Source organism: Ostrea edulis, chromosome 8 (assembly GCF_947568905.1).
Source record: "Ostrea edulis chromosome 8, xbOstEdul1.1, whole genome shotgun sequence".
NCBI lineage: Eukaryota > Metazoa > Mollusca > Bivalvia > Ostreida > Ostreidae > Ostrea > Ostrea edulis.
In genome coordinates, this window is record NC_079171.1 from 64,041,387 (window position 1) to 64,062,273 (window position 20,887).

The 20,887-nt window shown below is 36.3% G+C and overlaps 2 protein-coding genes across 3 annotated transcripts in view; both read right to left on the bottom strand.

Annotated features, from left to right (window-relative positions):
- The window catches only part of LOC125660925 (sodium-dependent glucose transporter 1A-like), a 210,509-nt gene that overhangs the window by 70,863 nt on the left and 118,759 nt on the right, over positions 1–20,887 (bottom strand). The gene's annotated exons all lie outside the window — the stretch shown is intronic.
- The window catches only part of LOC125661993 (guanine nucleotide-binding protein G(q) subunit alpha-like), a 34,450-nt gene that overhangs the window by 8,762 nt on the left and 4,801 nt on the right, over positions 1–20,887 (bottom strand). The window contains 5 exon segments of the mRNA XM_048894160.2: positions 4,289–4,418; positions 7,311–7,358; positions 7,360–7,488; positions 7,897–8,051; positions 10,189–10,373. Of these exon segments, the coding sequence (XP_048750117.1) occupies positions 4,289–4,418; positions 7,311–7,358; positions 7,360–7,488; positions 7,897–8,051; positions 10,189–10,373 (647 nt within the window).

A 20,887-nucleotide genomic window follows, 5' to 3' on the forward strand; every position in this document is an offset into this window, starting at 1 on the left:
TTTGCCGAGATAGTGTAAATAAATATTTTCTACATTTATATTCGTTGTTTATTTGCTGAAATAGTGTAAATAAATATTTTCTACATTTCTATTCGCTGTTTATTTACTGAGATAGTGTAAATAAATATTTTTTACATTTTTATTCGTTGTTTATTTGCTGAAATAGTGTAAATAAATATTTGCTACATTTCTATTCGCTGTTTATATTGCTGAGATAGTGTAAATAAATATTTTCTACATTTCTATTCGTTGTTTACTTGCCGAGATAGTGTAAATAAATATTTTCTACATTTCTATTCGTTGTTTATTTGCCGAGATAGTGTAAATAAATATTTTCTACATTTATATTCGTTGTTTATTTGCTGAGATAGTGTTGTTTATTTGCCGAGATAGTGTAAATAAATATTTTCTACATTTCTATTCGTTGTTTATTTGCCGAGATAGTGTAAATGAATTTCTGTATTTGTTACTCTTTTGTTATCTTATTATCCTTGCATTACATATATAAAAAAGTCAAAACGATTTTTAGAAGGGTTACATGCCAAAACAGATATCATTTGCTCCATTTATATCCCTGTCTTTCAAAGTTACTTGTCATAAACTGGTGACTATCCGGCATAAAATATAATTAACGGTCAGCAAAGAAAAATAAGGAAAGAAATTAATTTTATTAAAAACAAATCAGATCTATACGTATTGTCGACAATTGAAAACACAATACGCACACGCAGAGTAACACTGGCCTATGAATGCAGTTTTATCTACGTAATTCACACATGGCTTTGCTCGTACATGATTCTCTTTGATGGACGGTCCTTCATTTATACATGTACGTGTCTGAATCAAAAGTACGTCTAACCGATCATGCAAACATGCTTTATTCCCCGGGTATCATTACTTTCGCTTTTGTGTGCGCAACCATTACGACAAACAAAACTTTTATGTTAACAGATAGGTCACAGCAAAAATATTCTTAAAAACTACAGTTAAAAACTGATTAATTGGAATAAAATTTTCATAATCGAGCAATTGGAATTTGCTAACAATCGACTGATTTTTTTTATTATAATCGATGATTGGAATACCACTAATCTTTATAATTAGTACTGTGTTCCAAGTCCATAGGCTATACACAGAGTAATGTAATACACAGAGTACTGTAATACACAGAGTAATGTAATACATGGAGTACTGTAATACACGGAGTACTGTAACACACGGAGTACTGCAACACACGGAGTACTGCAACACACGGAGTACTGTAACACACAGAGTACTGTAACACACAGAGTACTGTAATACACACAGAGTACTGTAATACACAGAGTACTGTAACACACAGAGTAATGTAATACACAGAGTACTGTAACACACACAGTACTGTAACACACAGAGTCTATTGATTGAATATTGTTTAACGTCCCTCTCGAGAATATTTCACTCATATAATTAGTACTGTGTTCCAAGTCCATAGGCTATACACAGAGTAATGTAATACACAGAGTACTGTAATACACAGAGTAATGTAATACATGGAGTACTGTAATACACGGAGTACTGTAACACACGGAGTACTGCAACACACGGAGTACTGCAACACACGGAGTACTGTAACACACAGAGTACTGTAACACACAGAGTACTGTAATACACAGAGTACTGTAACACACAGAGTAATGTAATACACAGAGTAATGTAATACACAGAGTACTGTAACACACAGAGTACTGTAACACACAGAGTACTGTAATACACAGAGTACTGTAATACACGGAGTACTGTAACACACAGAGTACTGTAATACACACAGAGTACTGTAATACACACAGAGTACTGTTATACACAGAGTACTGTAATACACAGAGTAATGTAACACACAGAGTAATGTAACACACAGAGTAATGTAATACACAGAGTACTGTAACACACGGGAGTACTGTAACACACAGAGTACTGTAATACACACAGAGTACTGTAATACACAGAGTACTGTAACACACAGAGTACTGTAACACACACAGTACTGTAACACACAGAGTACTGTAATACACACAGAGTACTGTAATACACAGAGTACTGTAATACACACAGAGTACTGTAATACACAGAGTAATGTAACACACAGAGTAATGTAATACACAGAGTAATGTAATACACAGAGTACTGTAACACACGGGAGTACTGTAACACACAGAGTACTGTAATACACACAGAGTACTGTAATACACACAGAGTACTGTAACACACAGAGTACTGTAATACACAAAGAGTACTGTAATACACACAGAGTACTGTAATACACAGAGTACTGTAACACACAGAGTAATGTAATACACAGAGTAATGTAATACACAGAGTACTGTAACACACAGAGTACTGTAATACACACAGAGTACTGTAACACACAGAGTACTGTAATACACACAGAGTACTGTAATACACAGAGTACTGTAACACACAGAGTAATGTAATACACAGAGTAATGTAATACACAGAGTACTGTAACACACACAGTACTGTAACACACAGAGTCTATTGATTGAATATTGTTTAACGTCCCTCTCGAGAATATTTCACTCATATGGAGACATCACCACTGCCTGTAAGGGCTGCAAAATTTAGGCCTGTGTTCGGCCTTTCAGCAGGGAGGGATCTTTGTCGTGCCACACTTGCTGTGACACGGGACATCAGTTTTTGCGGTCTCATCCGAAGGACTGCCCCATTTAGTCGCCTTCTATAAGCAAGGGGTACTGAGGACCTATTCTAACCCAGATCCCCACCAGACCACAGAGCCCATTGTTTTTATTCCCTCATAATACACAGAACCTATTGTTTTTACTTCCTCATAATACACATAATCTATTGTTTTTATTTCCTCATAATACACATAATCTATTGTTTTTACTTCCTCATAATACACATAATCTATTGTTTTTATTTCCTCATAATACACATAATCTATTGTTTTTATTTCCTCATAATACACATAATCTATTGTTTTTATTACATAATACACAAAATCTATTGTTTTTATTTCCTCATAATACACATAATCTATTGTTTTTATTACATAATACACAAAATCTATTGTTTTTATTACATAATACACAAAACCTATTGTTTTCATTACATAATACACAGAATAATGAAATAAAGCATTACAGTATTGATGGGAACTCTTCAACACATTGCAATGCATCACACACTTTCCCCGTTCTGCTTCCTTACTGCATTACTGTATATTTATTTATTTCAGCGAGTGATTGATTGATTGTATATTGCTTAACGTCCCTCACAAGAATTTTTCACTGAATATGGATACATCACCAATACCGTGGTGATGGGCTTCAAATTATGACCATTGAGCAGTGAGGGTTCTTTAGCGTGTCACACCCAATGTGACACAGGACATCTGTTTTTAAGGTCATCTCCAAGGACACATGACATTCACACCTGATGTCGAAGGGTTGGTGATGGAAGTGCCACTACCTGTTTTAAAGACTTAGGTCTGTCACAGCCGGGATTTGAACCCCAACCTGCTGCATGTGAGGCAAATGCTCTACCTTTAGACCCCTGCGGCGGTTATATTTCAGAGAGTGAAACAAGAGTGTTATTTTACAGTTGCGCTAAAATACAAAATTGTCTATCCACGATCATACATCACAAATGTGTTAAGTCATGATTACACCATATAGTGCTGCAGTTTTCACTGCGCCAAATTTTAAATCCGCTAAAATAGTACACATACAGTATTGTGTCTCGAGAGGAAATCCGCTAAAATAGTACACATACAGTATTGTGTCTCGAGGGGAAATCTGCTAAAACAGTACGTACAGTATTGTGTCTCGAGAGGAAATCCACTAAAATAGTACACATACAGTATTGTGTCTCCAGGGGAAATCCGCTAAAATAGTACACATACAGTATTGTGTCTCCAGGGGAAATCCGTTAAAATAGTTCACATACAGTATTGTGTCTCGAGGGAAATCTGCTAAAACAGTACATACAGTATTGTCTCGAGGGGAAATCCGCTAAAATAGTTCACATACAGTATTGTGTCTCGAGGGAAATCTGCTAAAACAGTACATACAGTATTGTCTCGAGGGGAAATCCGCTAAAATAGTACACATACAGTATTGTGTCTCGAGCGGAAATCCGCTAAAATAGTACACATACAGTATTGTGTCTCGAGGGGAAATCTGCTAAAACAGTACATACAGTATTGTGTCTCAAGGGGAAATGATAATGCATTTGAAGATGTGTCCCATCTCACGACCTTTGAACTCACCTCATTGTCGGACTCGACCAACACCTGGTCATATTCGCTCAAGGCCACCAGAAACATGATGGATGTCACATTCTCAAAACAGTGGATCCATTTCCTTCGCTCCGACCTCTGACCCCCTACATCAACCATTCTAAAACAAAGTCACAACGAATTTACAAGCAAATTCCAAACTGTACTCTCTTGTTAGAGGAAAGCATCCCACTCCTTAGGAGATAATTTAAGTGATGATAGGAAAGGGCTGACACACCCTTCAAAGTCAGACCAGATATCAATCATAAAACTGCACTTGTTTTCCCAATGTTTTAGGCAGAATTTTCCAAACGCATCTAGAAATTAAATATATACTGTACAGTGTAAACTGGCGGGAGGGGGGCATAAAAGACAGTAAACTGAATTTTCCCAAATTCAGCAAAAACAAGATGCGTTTGTGAAACACAAATGCCCCCGATAATGTCCAATTCCGAAGATGGCCAAGGTCACAAGGGCAAATATCTTGGTACCAGTAGAAAGATCTTGCTCAAAAGAAATGCTCATGTACAATATGAAAGCTCTAATATTTACCATTTAGAAGTTATGACCAATGTAAAAAAAATATATATAAATAAAGTAGGTCAAATGTCAAGGTCAAAAGGTTCAATACCAATGGAAAGATCTTGTAACAAGGAATATTCATGTGAAATATAAAAGCTCTATCTCTTACTGTTCAAAACGTATTAGCAAGGTTAAAGTTTTCAAAAAGTAGGTCAAACTCCAAGGTCAAGGTCACAGGGTCAAAAATGTTGGTACCCACGGAAAGGTCTTGTCACAAGGAATACTCATGTGAAATATCAAAGCTCTATCACTTACTGTTCAAAAGTTATTAGCAAGGTTAAAGTTTCAGACAGAATGACAGAATTACAGAATGACAGACGGGACAAAAACAATATGCCCCCCTATCTTCAATCTCGGGGGCATAAAAATTACGATGATTTTCCCAATTAAAGGGGACCCGGGCCCTGAACCAGAAAGTGACACCCAGACAGAATAGTGACATCACATGTATGACTGAACAGTACTCACTTTCTGACCCGATAAATGTGTTAGTCATGTTACAACAGCCTAGTTCGATCATCAGTTAAGGTAGCTCCATCCTCATGTGACTTATCAATATTAATGGTTGAAAGTGGAAAAACTTTATTAATTTCCACTCAGTTTAGTTTAATTCAATTAACAACCAAAGAAAATGTATATGTCACCACCTTTATATATTTCAATAGCTGCAGGGATGGACAAAAAAAAAGAAGTCTGAAAAAGCATTTTCAAGCACATGCAGGCTGATGTCGCTATAGGACACCTGCCTATTTTGAAATATTTTTCCACAAGACATCTATCATGAGTCTGTACCATCATTATATAACAACCAATCAATGCTCTAAAATTTGAATCTTTCTTATGACATGAACACTTAACTGTATAAGGGTACTTGTGTTAATGAAATCCAATACAAGCATCATGACATCCTTAAGTCATTGAGAGCCACAGAAAGTAACATCAATCTCCTTAAGTTATTGAGAAACACAGAAAGTAACATCAATCTCCTCAAGTTATTGAGAGCCACAGAAAGTAACATCAATCTCCTTAAGTTATTGAGAGCCACAGAAAGTAATAAAAATCCTCAAGTTATTCAGAAACATAGAAAGTGCTACTATCTTCTTAGTGAAAAAAAAAAATTCTCCAAGTCCCATAACTCTACAACAACAGAGCGGAGGAATCAAAATCAGAAGGGCCTTCCTCTGCCTAATCAGCGTATTATGTATAGAATTTACGAAATAAGAAACTTCAGTTATCAGGTGCCATATAAAGTACAGACGGACAGACAGACAGTGACTGCTAATAGGGAACAACCATATGGCGGGTCCCTAAAATGTTTCAGACAAAAAGAACAAAACAAATCTGCCTTCCTCCCCTACACTATATTCCGAGAAGTCTAATGAATTCAACTATATTCCGAGAAGTCTAATGAATTCAACTATATTCCGAGAAGTCTGAAGAGTTCAACTATATTCCGAGAAGTCTGAAGAGTTCAACTATATTCCGAGAAGTCTGAAGAGTTCAACTATATTCCGAGAAGTCTGAAGAGTTCAACTATATTCCGAGAAGTCTGAAGAGTTCAACTATATTCCGAAAAGTCTGAAGAATTCAACTACTATATTCTGAGAAGTCTGAAGAGTTCAACTATATTCCGAGAAGTTTGAAGAGTTAAACTATATTCCGAGAAGTCTGAAGAATTCAACTATATTCTGAGAAGTCTGAAGAGTTCAACTATATTCCGAGAAGTCTGAAGAGTTTTTCCACGTGTTTATTGATGACAGCACTGTCCAGTTTAAGGAAGTAAATCTAATTTCTGAAAATACACAAGGATGTGATATGCGCGAAGCTTTATGTCGGCAAACTTTATGAATTGTGTTAGAGCTCCATGAAAAGACTCCTAGTATGAAACACTGCAGTATATTATACACTGATGTATTTCCAAATATCAAATTCATTATATCAACGTTCTACTTTATTTCTGATGAAATTCCCAGCCATTAAGATAGGACACAATGTATCAAACAGTTCTGTATTCGTACGTGCCTTTACAAAGGAGGCACGTTCAGAAGACAGGGCCTATCACTACTATTTGCACAAATATCAACGGCAAAGAAATTTTAAATGTATAATGTTTACGAGTATTACCATAATTCGTAGACCTTAAGATACTATCCATATGAAATAAGAGGATCATTAAATTCTACAATGCTCACATCCAGACAAAATATCCTGATCATTATTTCTATAATGCCCTCCAGATGAAACATTTGGATCATTATTTCTATAATGCCCTCCAGATGAAATAACCAGATCATTATTTTTATAATGCCCTCCAGATGAAACATTCATATCATTATTTCTATAATGCCCTCCAGATGAAATAACCAGATCATTGTTTCTATAATGCCCTCCAGATGAAACATCCTGATCATTATTTCTATAATGCTCTCACCTGAAGATGATACTATCCAGATCAAATGGATATTCTATAATGCTCTCACCTGAAGATGATACTATCCAGATCAAATGGATATTCTATAATGCCCGTCGTCGGTACCCTTACTCGCAATATGTCCTGTAACGTTGGTAAATAATTCGGATTTGCAATACGATCAACATCGTCTAGGTAACTGTAAAGAAAATAAAAACACCTTATCATCTTGTCACAAAATGTCAAGGAACACATGCCCTCTAATTTTCTCATACTTTATAAATTCTGGCCCTGGTACTCTCTTCTCCGGTGTACTTACTATTTAGTAGAGTCCGTTAACTGGTACTCTCTCCTCCGGTGTACTTACTATTTAGCAGAGTCCGTCAACTGGTACTCTCTCCTCCGGTGTACTTACTATTTAGCAGAGACCGTTAACTGGTACTCTCTTCTCCGGTGTACTTACTATTTAGCAGAGTCCGTTAACTGGTACTCTTTCCTCCGGTGTACTTACTATTTAGCAGAGTCCGTTAACTGGTACTCTCTCCTTCGGTGTACTTACTATTTAGCAGAGTCCGTTAACTGGTACTCTCTCCTCCGGTGTACTTACTATTTAGCAGAGTCCGTTAACTGGTACTCTCTCCTCCGGTCGAAGCACTCCTGTATTCCGTCGTCAACCCACAGAGCCTTGATGGCATGGACGTACGGTTCATCAAATGTTGTGATGGTCTCGTAATCGGCTTGTCGTACCATGTGACCGTTCTCCTACAACACCAAATACGGATTTAAATATGGTCGTAAATATTCATAAAGGTTAACCTGCACACTATAACACCAAATACAGATTTAAATGCGGTCCCTCATAAATATTCATAAAGGTCAACTTGCACACTATAACACCAAATACGGATTTAAAATATGATCCCTCATAAATATTCATAAAGGTTAACCTGCACACTATAACACCAAATACGGATTTAAATACGATCCCTCATAAATATTCATAAAGGTTAACCTGCACACTATAACACCAAATATGGATTTAAATACGATCCCTCATAAATATTCATAAAGGTTAACCTGCACACTATAACACCAAATACGGATTTAAATGCGGTCCCTCATAAATATTCATAAAGGTTAACCTGCACACTATAACACTAAATTCGGATTTAACCTCGAGAATTTTTCACTCATTTCAGTTTAACATTAGTATATATTTAAAATCCAATTCTAAAATTTAGCAAATTGGGAGGTCAGAGGTCAGTCCTTTTAGTACTAGAATACAAAGAATCAGTGCTACCAGTGTTTTTCTACCATATATATGTAAGCAGAATTTATATCCTGATGTCATTCTTAAGTTAATGCACAAACAATTTGTCACTGTGGTATCATGAATTCTAAATACATAACATAAATAATGAGTTTTTTTTTTTTTAAAGAAATGTTTGGAAAAACACTGGTATTTCCATTAGTTTTACATGAGGGCCTATTTTTTTTCAAATATTTGGTATAAGAGCGGATCCAAGCATTTTCATTAAATAGTCACACAAACACACCCACACACACACCCACACTGTAATCTCCACTCATCTGACGTCCAGATCTACAAACACGTCTCTCTGTACCAACAATGACAAAAACACACGTCCTGAATAATCAACACTCCAGTTTACCCCATGGTCTGCAGAAATTGGGGTCACAGTACCTTCATTTTTACAATGCCTGTGTCTACTCGGTCTACACTTCCAACAGCACTAGGTCAGATTTAGTCATTTGTTACAAAATAAAGGCATCAACAATTGTGACCCCCTCCCCCCCTCCTAACTTTGCTATCATTATCACTGCTATTATCAGCCAAGGGCATAACGTCATACATCATTTAACTAGAAATAACCTGCTGAGTTATTAATATAACATCATACATTATTTAACTAGAAATAACTTGTTTGAGTTAAATTAATATAACATCATACATCATTTAACTAGAAATAACCTGTTGAGTAATTAATATAACATCATACATCATTTAACTAGAAATAACTTGTTTGAGTTAAATTAATATAACATCATACATCATTTAACTAGAAATAACCTGCTGAGTAATTAATATAACATCATACATCATTTAACTAGAAATAACCTGTTTGAGTTATTCATAAAACATTATACATCATTTAACTAGAAATAACCTGTTTGAGCTATTCATAAAACATTATACATCATTTAACTAGAAATAACCTGCTGAGTTATTAATAAAACATTATACATCATTTAACTAGAAATAACCTGTTTGAGCTATTAATATAACATTATACATCATCAATTATTACATTGTGGAACATTTTATTACAGCTATGGGCTGAACAGAAACATCAGCGTAATATATATAAACAGGTCCTGCTTCTCATATATGTTTAATAAGCTGCAGGGAACCAGTTTTTTACTCAGAATTCCTAATAGACAAGTCGGTCTATAGCTATTTCGATCATTATAGACCGATTTGATTTTCTATAGACATTGTCTATCGGTCCATGGTTAATTTCGCACACTGGGATCAGTGTATGAAATGTTTATGGCCCTAATGGTGACCTAGTTTTCATTAAAAACATTTCACATCATTGGGAGGATCAGTGTATGAAATGTTCATGGCCCTAATGGTGACCAAGTTTTCATTAAAAACATCTTGCGTCATTGGGCGGATCAGTGTATGAAATGTTCATGGCCCTAATCGTGACCTAGTTTACAGAAACAACTCACGTCATTGGATGGGATCAGTGTATGAAATGTTCATGGCCCTAATCGTGACCTAGTTTACAGAAACAACTCACGTCATTGGATGGGATCAGTGTATGAAATGTTCATGGCCCTAATCGTGACCTAGTTTACAGAAACAACTCACGTCATTGGATGGATCAGTGTATGAAATGTTCAGCGTGTCCATGGCCCTAATCATGGCCTGCATAGCCATAAAGATGTTCTGGTACACGATTTTGATGAAGCCACTTTTATCTGCATCAGAATAGCCAGCTCCATGGATGATTCGCATCTGTTTGATAAAGGTACTTTTCCCACTCTCTCCTGTCCCTGTAAACAGATCAGTAGAAATGTATTGAAGGCTTCCTATATCATGTTCACAAAGTAAACCCAGCGATTTTTTTCCTTATATAACTGGTACCGATAAACGGTACCAATCCCAATGCCTAAAACCATTGATTTTACCCAATTTTGAGACTAAAAATTCCTAATTTACTTGCCGAAAAATAGACCCCTGACATCGTAATTAGCCTGTACAAGTTAACTAAAATGTTCACTTCCAGTATTAAATCGAAAGTACAGACCATATGGCAGTGTGCGTATTTTGTAGAGCTACGACGATTCTAAAATGAGGCTACGATGATTCCTTATGTACCACAACGGCAAATATTACCGTAAAAAAGTTTTTAAAGGGATGACTACTTCTTGTTTTGTTCTCTTTTTTCTTTTCTTTTCGTTGAAATCATTTGCTGATACATTGGTAGAAAATTTCCAATTTGTTCGATTTTGGCACTATTTTTCCCAGTTGAATGGGTACCGTTACCAGTACCAGTGGGTAGGAAAAAATCGCTGAAACCCATCTGCGATGACAATTTGAAAATTTTGCCTTTAACTAATTACAATACTGCTCTGTCACTGAATTCAATGTGTTGTGTAGCTCCATCACTGGACAAAATTAAAAAAAGAAAGTCAGCAAGGATTCAAAATACCCCAACATGGTCGATTTGTGTAAAAACTTGCTAAATTACAGAAATTGTCCTGTTTTGGCATAGTATTACTCAGCAAAACAAAGCCTATGGACCACATCACTCCCCTCAGGTGAGCTAATTAAACACATCACTCCCCTCAGGTGAGCTAATTAAACACATCACTCCCCTCAGGTGAGCTAATTAACACATCACTCCCCTCAGGTGAGCTAATTAACACATCACTCCCCTCAGGTGAGCTAATTAAACACATCGCACACCTCAGGTGAGCTATTTAAACAAATTGCACACCTCAGGTGACTTAATGAACACATCGCTCCCCTCGAGTGATTTAATTAACACATCACTCTCCTTAGGTGAGCTAATTAAGATGGTTCTTTACATCGTCATAATGGCTTTAAAACATGGATGAAAATATGAATATTAGTAATATTTGCCTATTCATTTAAAAAATCATTGCCTAGCCGAGTAGCTCAGTAGGTTAGCATGTCGACTGCTGAACTGCAGATCGTGGGTTTGAGTCCAGCAGAGGTTTTAATTTTTTTTTCAAAATTGCTTTCGACTAAAACTGCATTTTTTGACTAAATAAAGTAAATTTTTAAAATTCAATTTCAAAATATTGCTGTACATATCCTCCACTTTTCATTCATATCAAATTTCTCTGGTGTAGCATATTTCCTTAATTTTCTCTGGTGTAGCAGACATCCTTAAATACATCACACATGTACCCCAGGTGAACTAAGTAGTGCTTCACTCCCCACATTTATAATCTGTTACTGGGTATGTACAGAAATTTCTTAAACCAATATATATTTCCTCAAAGCATCAGTGACAAAACTTAAAATGTGTTTGTTGTACAGGAATGTAATCAGGCTCCAAGACCATAAACTGAGTAGACTCCGCAGGTTTATCAAAAAAAATTATACGGAAACTGTTATTCATTTATGAAAATCATTTCAAATCTTAGCTGGATTGGAAATTTAAACTTAAGTCTACTCTCAGTTTATGGTCTTGGGGCCTGGTCATACATATACATCATAACAAGGAATAAATATCCTTTGCATAAATATTGATGAACTTGTTTGTGCTGGTGATTGGATGAGGATCCATCATGTGAACATTGAAATGCCCAGTGTAACCTTCCATCATATTCCGTAATCAAAGGATGCTCTTTTATCCGGAAATCAAAATTCTAAAAAGTAGGATTCGCTGTGTAGGTTTTACATGTTAGCTTTTCAAAACGATCACATTGGCAACATAACATAAGGAGACAACACACCTGTACTTTGGGTGAAATGTAGTATTATATATATATCTACAAAACTTACTCTCAGTACAGAAAGCTAGTTCTCTAATGTAAAGCTCTCTAATGTAAATTCACATGTTATATTGAAAGTATGTATGATATGCAAGAATATTGTGCAAAATGTATGTGTTGTGTTTAGGTAAAGATATTCAAATATCAATCATCAATCTGTTCACTTCTTTCAATTACAAACTGTTCATCACAGGTATCTTATAAATTAGAGGTTAATGACTTTAAAGTGGTATCTTATAAATTAGAGGTGATAATATGACTTAAGCTGGAGGAGGTGGGGAGGGGCGGGGGAGGGGCGGGGGAGGAGGTGGGGAGGGGCGGGGGAGGAGTGGGGGAGGGGGAGATACCCCATACAAGGTGTAATATTGCTCACTAATAATTATTCCCGACAAACATCACTGTAAAAACACGGACCTCGTCTGCGACTCCTAAATCTTAAGCATGACGTACAACACTGCTGCAGTAACCTGATTCTTGATTAACAAGACATTAAACTCTGCCACCCAGATCATTCGTCACACCTATGTAATATATAAGACTGTGGCTTCTCAGAGACGTGGTAATACAGGCTAGGGAGACCATCACATCAGACTGCCACGCTGGAAACATCAGGGATACGACCGCTGAGACACCATGGTAACCACATCATACAGATAATGATGTTGTAATCCTATTGGAGAGGATTTTCCAGTTATGTACCTGTATCAGGTGATGTGAATCTGTGTCCTGTACTGTACACACAGGCCTCGCTGTACCTGTATCAGGTGATGTCTGTACTGTACACACAGGGGGGGGGGGGGGGGGGGGGGAGAGAGAGAGAGAGGGAGACAGTGTCCAGGTCAATAGTCTTGGTACTCCAAAAAATAGTCATGAGGCATTTATATGTGAGAAATCCCTCTTGGTTGATAAGAGGACGTCTACAGGTATATGTTAGGGAGCTACATAGTGGAGGGGAACAACTACGAAGGAACAAAAGCCATAGCCCATACTGAAGTTATCAGGGATTCTAACTGCTCCGGTACCAAGACTATACTGAAGTTATCAGGGATTCTAACTGCTCCGGTACCAAGACTATACTGAAGTTATCAGGGATTCTTACTGCTCCGGTACCAAGACTATACTGAAGTTATCAGGGATTCTAACTGCTCCGGTACCAAGACTATACTGAAGTTATCAGGGATTCCAACTGCTCCGGTACCAAGCCTATACTGAAGTTATCAGGGATTCTAACTGCTCCGGTACCAAGACTATACTGAAGTTATCAGGGATTCTAACTGCTCAGGTACCAAGACTATACTGAAGTTATCAGGGATTCTAACTGCTCCGGTACCAAGACTATACTGAAGTTATCAGGGATTCTAACTGTTCCGGTACCAAGACTATACTGAAGTTATCAGGGATTCTAACTGCTCCGGTACCAAGACTATACTGAAGTTATCAGGGATTCTAACTGCTCCGGTACCAAGACTATACTGAAGTTATCAGGGATTCTAACTGCTCCGGTACCAAGACTATACTGAAGTTATCAGGGATTCTAACTGTTCCGGTACCAAGACTATACTGAAGTTATCAGGGATTCTAACTGCTCCGGTACCAAGACTATACTGAAGTTATCAGGGATTCTTACTGCTCCGGTACCAAGACTATACTGAAGTTATCAGGGATTCTAACTGCTCAGGTACCAAGACTATACTGAAGTTATCAGGGATTCTAACTGCTCAGGTACCAAGACTATACTGAAGTTATCAGGGATTCTAACCAGGGATTTTCCACACCATTTTGGGAATGGGGCCTGGGCCTTTAAAATTGGGAATTTTAACGGCATTTTGTCCAAATTCGGAATTTTAGAAATTCACAGTTTAAAACATATTTCTTAAAATACACTTTTTTTTCCAATAAAAAGATGAACATTTTCTCTTCATTCATGGAAGTTTTTCTTATCTTAACATTCTGTTTTTCATTGCAATCAGGGTTAAATGACACTTAAAACTATTTTTCAATGGTGCATGGACTGACGGAACACCAGCTTTCAAATTTCCAAGTGACCCTAGCTTCTAGTTCTCAGATGGTTCTTCAAAAATGTCAGGAAGAGAAAATAGACAACATTTTCCCCATTTTACTTGCATCATGGCTATAATAATATTGTGTATTTATACTTTTGAATACTAGATGAATTTTTTTCAATAGAAAAAAAAATCAATTGAAATATTAAAAGTAAGGAAATTAAATAAAAGTTGAATTAAATTCAGATTTAATCATGGAGTTTCAATATATATTGTATATTGCTCTTAATTGACATAAACAGCCCAACCATATTATATAAATTATTTTAAAAATCTAGTTCATCATGAAAATCTCTGTGATACTATCAATGCCAATACACTTGTTCAATCAGTAAGAAAAACACCAGGCTTAGGAAGTTATATTTTCACATCCATTAATCAAATCATTTTGTAAAGTAAATATATCTCTAAATGTATATATGCTAATATTAATGATAAAAGTAAGCTAAATTTGAACTAATGCTGTTTTATACAATGCAGCATACAATATCATCATTTCTGGTGATTAGACTCTCCAAACCAGGGACCTATGTACTAACAGTTAGTATATAGGTCCCTGCTCCAAACGAAGTGTGCTGCTTCAAAGATTAAAAAAAATATTTCACACAAAGTACACTGAAAATACATTCTAAATATATACGATATTGACCTAATAACTCTCAGATAGGTTAAGGAAGTGGGTACAATAAGTGAAGCAACATCATAGCACGTATTAATTAAAGAGAAAAATGGAGGAAATTCGGATTTATTGAACAGTTGCCGATATTTCTAGTGTTTTAAATAATGAACTATGATGGTAGTGCTGCTGAATTATTTTTATGGAGAAAATAACTCTTTCTTTGAATCATTCCACTTTCCCCATGACAATATTGCAAAACAAGACAATTTTTTATTTGACTTTAATTGGGAAATTTTGTAGACAAATTGGGAAAAAATACTACTATTTTGCATTGGGAATGGGGTCGAATTTTGGACCCCTACAACAGGGTGGAAAATCCCTGCTAACTGCTCAGGTACCAAGACTATACTAAAGTTATCAGGGATTCTAACTGCTCCGGTACCAAGACTATACTAAAGTTATCAGGGATTCTAACTGCTCAGGTACCAAGACTATACTGAAGTTATCAGGGATTCTAACTGCTCAGGTACCAAGACTGTGATTGGAATATTTACACCCTGATAAACAGGTACTACAGATTAATATGAGGTGTGACACTGAAGCTGACACCCATGTAAAAACCTCATGGACTTTTATCCCAGCGAACTAAAAATGATCCAGAATGCAGGCATAAAAAGGGCCGATTTCAACAGACTTTAGTGAGCAGTTATTGTGGAATAGTCAGAACTCGTTAAAAATAGTCTAGATACAGAACTCATAATGGTTGACTTCATAATCAAGTTTACTAGATATAGAACTCATTATGGCCACAAAAAAAAATATATATATATATATATGTTGGTTTAAATTTTCTCGACCGACTCTAAAAGTTTCTGCCCATTTTTTTTCCATTCTCAGATTTTGAGAATGTCATCACTATAACAAGAGTATATCTATTAACTTATTAAGTTATTTGTTATGCACTAACAAATTCCAAAACACAGAAAGTTTTTGTTTACAGTACAGTGGAGGAAATGTTTTGATTCATTATATATATGTAACTTTTATTTGATTAGTAGACAAAATCACTATGTTTCATGCATAGTTGAATACTAAATCATTTAAAAATAATTGAACCTATAAATAAAAAGAGAACTGCCTACCTACCGATCCTTGAAAATTTGAGGTGCAAGTGGAAACGAACATATATATATTTTTTTGGCCAAAGTTGTCTAGATACTAAACTCGTTACGGTTGACTAGATACTGAACTCGTTATGGCTGTCTAGATACTAAACTCGTTACGGTTGACTAGATACACAACTCGTTATGGCTGTCTAGGTACTAAACTCGTTACGGTTGACTAGATACAGAACTCATTAAGTTGTCTAGATACTAAACTCGTTACGGTTGACTAGATACAGAACTCATTAAGTTGCCTAGAGAAAGAAACTTGTATTAAATGGTTATCTACATGTAGATAATGAACTCATTAAGTTGTCCATAAAACTTAACTCGTTAAAAGCTATCAAGATAATGAACTCGTTATCGTTGACTAGATATTGAAATCGTTATGGTTTTCTAAATATTGAACTCGTTAAGGTTCACTAGAAACTGAATTTGTTAATGTTGTCTACGGGAGGGGGGAAGTGAAGTGATTATTTAGTAGGAAATTCGATAATTATAATAATTGTTTAAGCTTGATGGATAGCAAATATATTAGAAAGTCCAACTCCATATATTTTCATGTTATTTATCAAATCGTCAGTTTATTGAGCCTATTTTAGTAGATCGCATCACATCTTATCCTATCAGTAAATCGTCAGTTTATTGAGCCTATTTTAGTAGATCGCATCATATCTTATCCTATCAGTAAATCGTCAGTTTATTGAAACTATTTTAGTAGATCGTATCACATCTTATCCTATCAGTAAATCATCAGTTTATTGAACCTATTTTAGTAGATCGTATCACATCTTATCCTATCAGTAAATCGTTCTGAATAACAGACTATCCGACGTACAACTTATCTTAGTCATGTTTGAGAGAACTATCCGACGTACAACTTATCTTAGTCATGTTTGAGAGAACTATCCGACGTACAACTTATCTTAGTCATGTTTGAGAGAAAATGACGGCTTCACATCCCTCTCCAACTCTTAAGTATTTCAGTAAGGAAATGCTCAGAAAGAAGATGATAAAAGGCAATTTTGAAAATAAAAATAAATCTGGATTAAAAAGAAACTGAGATTCAGGAGGTGCGACAATCCTAATTTACGGGTTTAATTGACACTAACAGCAGTATGGTCTGTGCCATGTCATGTGTCCAAAATTCAGATAGCGCTAAAACCCACTATCCCCGGTACTTCGTATTTCCTTACCAGTAATAGCATTTACAGAATTGATAGCATCCATGGATATTTTATTGAGTTGTTGAAGAAAGACTGAATTGTTAAACATTTGAAACTTTTTTTTTAAATTGAAACAATAAACTGAGCGTAAGAATCAAATACAACACACTGACACATCAAAACTTCACGTCCCTCCGTCCGTTATTTAGCGGTGAAAAGTTCTGTTTCCCTACATTGACTATTCAGGGCTTGCCTCATGTCAAACCCCTTGTCCGTTATTCAGCGGTAAAAAGATCTGTTTCCCTACATTGACTGTTCAGGGCTCGCCTCATGTCACGTCCTTTGTCCGTTATTCAGCGGTGAAAAGATCTGTTTCTCTACATTGACTGTTGTAATTTTTTTCTTAATAGATTGCTTTCAATGACATTTTTTTCGTCAACTTCATTCAACTACAATAATACAACTTTTTGGGCATAACTCACAGGTACTTAGGGGAGGAAGGGCAAACTTGAAACTGGGAAAACCCAAAGAAGGGGAAAACAGTCTAAATTTGCGGACAATCAAAATTTTTCATTCGGACGAGTAAAGATTCAAAATTTACTGGCCTTAGGTCTTCAGACCCCGCCCCCTCCTATGACAACACACAGTTCACTTTAACATGCACAAATCTATGGCGTTAATAGTCGAGTCACGTCTCCAGAAACCTACTGCCTATAAACAAAACGGTGTGGTGTGAACCTTACATCAATAAAGCTTACTGGGGAAAGACTAGGTGGACATAATCAAAGTATTTAGTATAACATGCATTGTCAGCATGCAATCACCAAATCTTAAGTTTGCATGTCTTTTGAGCTCTCGCTGATTATAATGCCTGAACAGACCTTAGTCATTCCCAAGCATCCGTTCCTGAAGGTTAGGCCCAAAATGCCCATGGAAAATGTTCTTTGAAAAGCTGTGATTTTTTTTTTATATCAGAAGTTAGCTTTGTTGCTATGTAGCACTTACTTTTAGTATCAGCTATGCAGCACTTACTTTTAGTATCCGCTATGTAGCACTTACTTTTAGTATCCGCTATGCAGCACTTACTTTTAGTATCCGCTATGCAGCACTTACTTTTAGTATCCGCTATGTAGCACTTACTTTTAGTATCCTTTAGAAAGCATTTTTTTCTCTAGCAAGACTCAAAATCTTCATCAATAATAATTTCTGTCTCACAGAATGGCGTGGGTGGGTGGGGTGTCATGGCTGTCACAGGAAACCGTAAACAGAGTTACTATACCCCTACCCGTCTCTGTGATTATTGACCAATACACTCTCACCTGTACTAGAGTTACTATACCCCTACCCGTCTCTGTGATTATTGACCAATACACTCTCACCTGTACTAGAGTTACTATACCCCTACCCCTCTCTGTGATTATTGACCAATACACTCTCACCTGTACTGTGCCTTCTGAATCACTGGATTCTAGTGAGAAGTGCAACATTTTTCGATGAACAAATTAGTTATTGACTCATCATCCCTAGATGAAATTTCAGCAGGTACTCTTGTCCAAGCAGGGTCGTAATTTAAAGATGAGGATTAATTTCTCATGGGGAGGTGGGTGGGGTAGTTTCGCTTGTCCTGTCTCAGGGTTTGAAATAAGCTATGTCCTTCACTAGTAAAACGGAATTTTGAACACACAGAAACAAATTTACATATAAAGCTTTCATAGATCAGGATCAAAATCTAAAATTTGCATTTCCCGCAAAAGTAATTTCAATTTGCAGGTATTCTTTTAGGGTCTGTTGGGGGCTGAAATAAGGCCCCATTCCCAATGCTAAAAAGCAGATATTTTCCCCAATTTTTGCTTTTAAATTCCCAAATAATGAAAACAAATCAAAGCAGGGTAGCCTTTTTGTTCAAAAAAATCTTCTTCACAGTCCCACATAATATATCACAATTTTTGCTTCAAAATTGTTAAGTAAACCTAATTGTTTGGCCTCTGCATGATTATTTGAATGAGGTCAGCTTTGACCAAATTTAAAGTCTGAAGGAGTCCAATCATACTTTAATGCTCTGATTTGGTTTTCTCCCCATTTATTTGTATGGAATATTTTTTGCCATTTTCAAGCAAATGTCGCTATTTTTCCCAATTGGGAAGACCTAGGCCCTTGAAATCAAGACCTATAAAAAAAACTCTGATTTGTCCAGAGTATACCTCAAGGAAATCAAACAAGAATTGGAATATATTCAAATTTTCATCCAAGGTTCAGGACAATCTAATTAAAATTAGATCCTTTGATCCGCTCATCTACTATTGCTACACAAGGATCTAACAACTCCCCATTAGAGGTCATCTCAGATTGAACTTTTGCATTGACCAATCAGCGATCAGCTTGAGAATCTTCGGTGCGATTGTATATTCTCGGAATGACGACTTCCGAACGTATATATAAACAAGTAAAATGGCTGCGGCCATACCAGCCTCATCGTCCACACCACACAGGATATCTAGTTTATGCAATATTTGTTGTCTGTGCGGGTTTTCATTTCTAATAAAAGAAGTTGATCAAAACGGTACTGCGACATGGAAGAAGCTTTCGAAGCTGAAACTTAGGCTGACAGATGAGAAAAGGGATACCATACAGAAGATCATCGAGTTGCCGCCACACTCGGAGGGAGTTTGTGTAAAGTGTTTCACGAAAGTCGAGAAAATCATTAAATATAAGAAAGAAATCGATAGCATCATATCCGTTTTCAGGGAAAGTAGGCGCAGGTTCAAAGTTCACCAACTAGAAAGAAAAGAGTCTTAAGATCACCGCAGGTTTGTGAATCTTTGTGAAACTATTATAATAATTGAAGTTGTTGAACTGTTTCCTAATACCAGACACAAAGTTTAGGCTCTCAGGTATAAATATGTTTGTTTCCTCTTTTCCGACTGACCTTTAGATGCGATATTCTGATTGGTCAAGAGATTAGAATTTGATTGGCTGCTATTTTCTCAACAAAGTTCAATCTGAGATTACCTCTAATGGGGAGTTGTTAGATCCTTGTGTAGCGATAGCAGATTAGCGGATCAAAGGATCGAATTTTAATTAGATTGAGGTTCAGGAATAATTTATATTCCATGCTTTGGATCAGGTTGCCTTCTGGGATTGCTTTGGCTCAACGGCCTTCTGGGATTACTTTGGCGCAACAGCCTTCTGGGATTGCTTTGGCTCAATCGCCTTCTGCCAGAAAAATTGCTTTGACTCTGTGGCCTTTGAGAATATAATAAAGTCCGAAAGTTTGTGGTTAAAATCCCCATTCAAAGTTGACACTAAATATGTCATTTCTGATTATATTTCATTGGTTTGAGCAGTGTTTAAAATAACTGTGCACCTGACAAGCAAAAATTTTGCAGCTGGTGACAAACAAAGGGCACTGAGGACTTGTTCTAGCCCCTTGGGATCTTTAGACTGAAGTCCTGATCTTGGTTAAAAGTATCTGTAAATGCCATGGAATATTTGAATGGTGCAATAACACTTCTCGACTCTTTCAGGTAGG